We start from the raw sequence: 3,352 nt of genomic DNA, 5'->3' as shown, positions 1-3,352 counted from the left end.
CCCTGGTCAGAGTGGATGCCGCCCGGGACCCCAAACTTATAAAACCACTTTTCAATCAAAACCTGGGCCACTGTCTCGGCTCGTTTGTCCCGTGTAGGAACAGCCATAGTAAACTTGCTGAACACATCCATCATTACCATTATGTTTTCCTGTCAGAGTAGGAAGGTTCCAACACAGTAAAGTTAATGCAAGGATCTCATTAGGTCTTAAGGCTAGTAAATGGCTAAGCTTTCTGTTCCACCTTGATCAATTGGGTTCTGCTGGGAAAGGGCATCCGCATTCCCATTACTCCTCACTGACCTGTACCTTATCTCAAAGTCAAAAGCAGCCAATTCAGCCGCCCAACATTGCTCGGTCACCCCAAGCTTTGCCGAGATCAAGTGACTAAGAGGGTTGTTATCCGTTAACATGACACACTTGTGTCCCAGAAGGTATTCTCTAAACTTCTCAGTCATGGCCCACTTGAGCACTAAAAACTCCAGTTTCATTGAGCTATAGTTAGACATATTATGCCTAGTGGGCCTCAAACTGCGACTCGCATACGCTATGGGTTGTACCTTACCTTCATGTTCCTGGGAGAGAACCGCTCCCAAACCCCCATAGCTAGCGTCCACTTCCAATATAAAAGACAAGAAGTTGAGAAGAAGTTGGCGTTAGCCAGTACTGGTGCAGAGTTCAGCTTACTCTTCAGTGCCTCAAACGCCCCCTGACACTGCTTAGTCCACTCCTGAGTCAAGCTCTGCCCCTTTCATTTCTCTGACTTACCACCAGCTAATTCAGCTTATGCGAAAGGGCAGCCAGCTTGGAAAACCCCTCCACAAAGTGCCTATAATAGCTAGCGAAACCCAGAAACATCCACAACTCAGACACACTCGTGGGGCAACGCCACTGTGCAACAACCTCGATCTTACCTGGGTTTGTTGCCACACCATGCGCAGATATAACATGCCCCGGATATTTCACCTCCTGTCCGAAGTTTTAGCAAACGCAAAACAGACTATAAACAAACACAAAAACAGACCAAAACAAAACAGCAGTGGTGTCCCAGGAGGAACACGGAACACACCCTGAGTAGCGTGTAACTGCAGGCCTTCACAGCATGCCAGAAAGCGTACCTGTAACACAGCAACTCATCAATGCAACCAATAACACACACACAATGGTGTTGGCTGAGAAAGCTGAAACAACAAACCAATCCAGCGGCTACATTGGGCTTTACAGCTGTGAATGGCAGTCAGAACGACTCACATTTATTGACACAGGAGAACGTCTTCTCCAATGTCCACATCTGATTCCGGAAGGAGTAACAGTGACATAATCATGACACAACGTTGACAGTGACACATATCTAGGTGGCAAATGCATGCCTTTTTATACACCAGGGGCGAAAGCTGATAGGCTAGAAGTCAACAATGACAGTTACTAGGGGAGGTAACCACCTACCCCACTACACATGTTTAATGGAATTAATCTTTTTAAATTCAGACTTTTACAAGTCAGTTATCACCTTATTCTGTCAGGAGAATTAACTGGATATACCTGTATGTAGACTGTTTTTTATTTTTTTATTTTATTTTATTATTTTTTTTATTTACTTACATTTGTATAATTACAACTCTATGAACATTATATGGCTTTAGATCATTTATTGTGATACTCTTTTTATAGTTGCTTTAATATATTTTTTGATTATTTATTCTACGCATAATTAGTCATTATTAGTCTATTAAATAATACATACTAGTCAACAACCACAACAAAAATCTAATTTCAAACTGCCCTATAAGGATAATTCTCACAAAAAGCAGCAGGGGGCTCAGGAGGCAGAGCCACAAGGAGCAGAGCCACAGGAGGAGGAACCACGGAAGGCTCAGGGGACGGAGTCGCAGGAAGTGGAGTCGCAGGGGATGGAGCAGACGGAGCTGCAGGAGGAGGAGTGGAGAGAGACGCAGGAGGAGGAGCAGATGGAGCCGCAGGAGGAGGAATGGACAGAGCCACAGGAGGAGGAGCGGACGGAGACACAGGAGGAGGAGCGGACGGAGACACAGGAGGAGGAGCGGACAGAGCCGCAGGAGAAGGAGCAGACAGAGCCGCAGGAGTCTCAGGAGGAGCGGACTGAGCCGCAGAAGGAGGTGACTCAGAGGTCAGGGCATCTGGGGACGTAGAGGTCTCAGGTGCTAGCTCAGGGATGGACGAGGTTCCAAGCATTGGCTCTGGGATGGATAAGGCTCCAGGCACTGGCTCGTGGACCATGGCAGGCGTGGCACTGGCTCGTGGACTGTGGCAGCCTTGGGCACTGGCTCGTGGACCATGGAAGGCGTGGTGGCCATGACGGGGAACTCAGGCGTTGGCGGCCATGATGGGGAACTCTGGTATGGAATCCACTGTAGGAGTGCCGGCATCCTCCACAACCCCCACAGTGAAATCCAATCCGCTGAGCAACAGTGCAAAATCAATAAATAGATCCAGAGTCCATGGGCTTTTGCCATAAGGCATCAGAGACTTGACTGGCTTGTTTAGTCCAATTTGGAAGAGGTCCTTAAGAGCTATGTCATTAAATGCCACCTCATTGGCTAACTCACAGAAGTCCACAACATACTCCTCCAAGAAACGATTCCCCTGACACATCTGAAGAAGGCAAACTGTTGGGTTCATGCTGTGGTCTAGTCTTCTGTCACGATTGTGCAAGAAACAAAGAAGATGGTTGGAACCCAAACGCAGCTATATTTGTAAACAGGGTGAATGAATGTGAAGACAGTAAACTATAAGCAAACTAAGGTAAGTATAAAACACAAAGACTTTATAATCTGAAGAATCAACACTTTAAGTAGTGATAAGGAGGTCTTGCACTTGTCATAGACAAGACTAGACAATCAGGGTGAACATTAGGGGAGTATATAAAGAGTTTTGGTAATGAGGTGATTAGTAATAGTTGAAACTGATTAGAGTGAAGTGAGTTGGAGCGGATGATGGCTGGAGATGGAAAGACCGATAGGGGCATGACAAGAATAAAACTTGGCATATTTTCTAACAGTAGAGAAGCTAATGAAAAGGTTAAATTATAGCAATATCTGATCTGTTATCTATATAAATAAATGTCACAGATTAAATTTTCACAGAAACACGTTTCTTTCACAGGGCCTAGTGAGGAGGCTGAGAGACCTCAGAATGTTTTGCTAACAGTAGAGAAACTAATGACTCTATAAAATGGTTTAAAACATTATTTTAAACTTTTTTTCTGAATATGGAAAAGAACATGTTTTATTAAATATCATATGCTTTGGCTGACAATTTAATTTATTTTTTAGCCATTTTAAAGGTCAAAGCTGAAACTGTTGTGCTTAATTAAAAA

At 44.6% G+C, this 3,352-nt stretch overlaps 1 protein-coding gene across 1 annotated transcript; it reads left to right on the top strand.

Annotated features, from left to right (window-relative positions):
• Positions 1–509: 509 nt before the first annotated feature.
• Positions 510–2,165, top strand: LOC127420673 (uncharacterized). Its single transcript, XM_051663128.1, has 2 exons — positions 510–652; positions 1,745–2,165. The coding sequence occupies exons 1-2, from the start codon at positions 510–512 to the stop codon at positions 2,163–2,165; spliced, it is 564 nt and encodes a 187-aa protein (XP_051519088.1).
• Positions 2,166–3,352: the final 1,187 nt, after the last annotated feature.

This window comes from Myxocyprinus asiaticus, chromosome 3 (assembly GCF_019703515.2).
Source record: "Myxocyprinus asiaticus isolate MX2 ecotype Aquarium Trade chromosome 3, UBuf_Myxa_2, whole genome shotgun sequence".
Taxonomy (NCBI): domain Eukaryota; kingdom Metazoa; phylum Chordata; class Actinopteri; order Cypriniformes; family Catostomidae; genus Myxocyprinus; species Myxocyprinus asiaticus.
The sequence above is the reverse complement of the archived record's forward strand: the minus strand, read 5'-3'. Positions and strand labels throughout refer to the sequence as shown.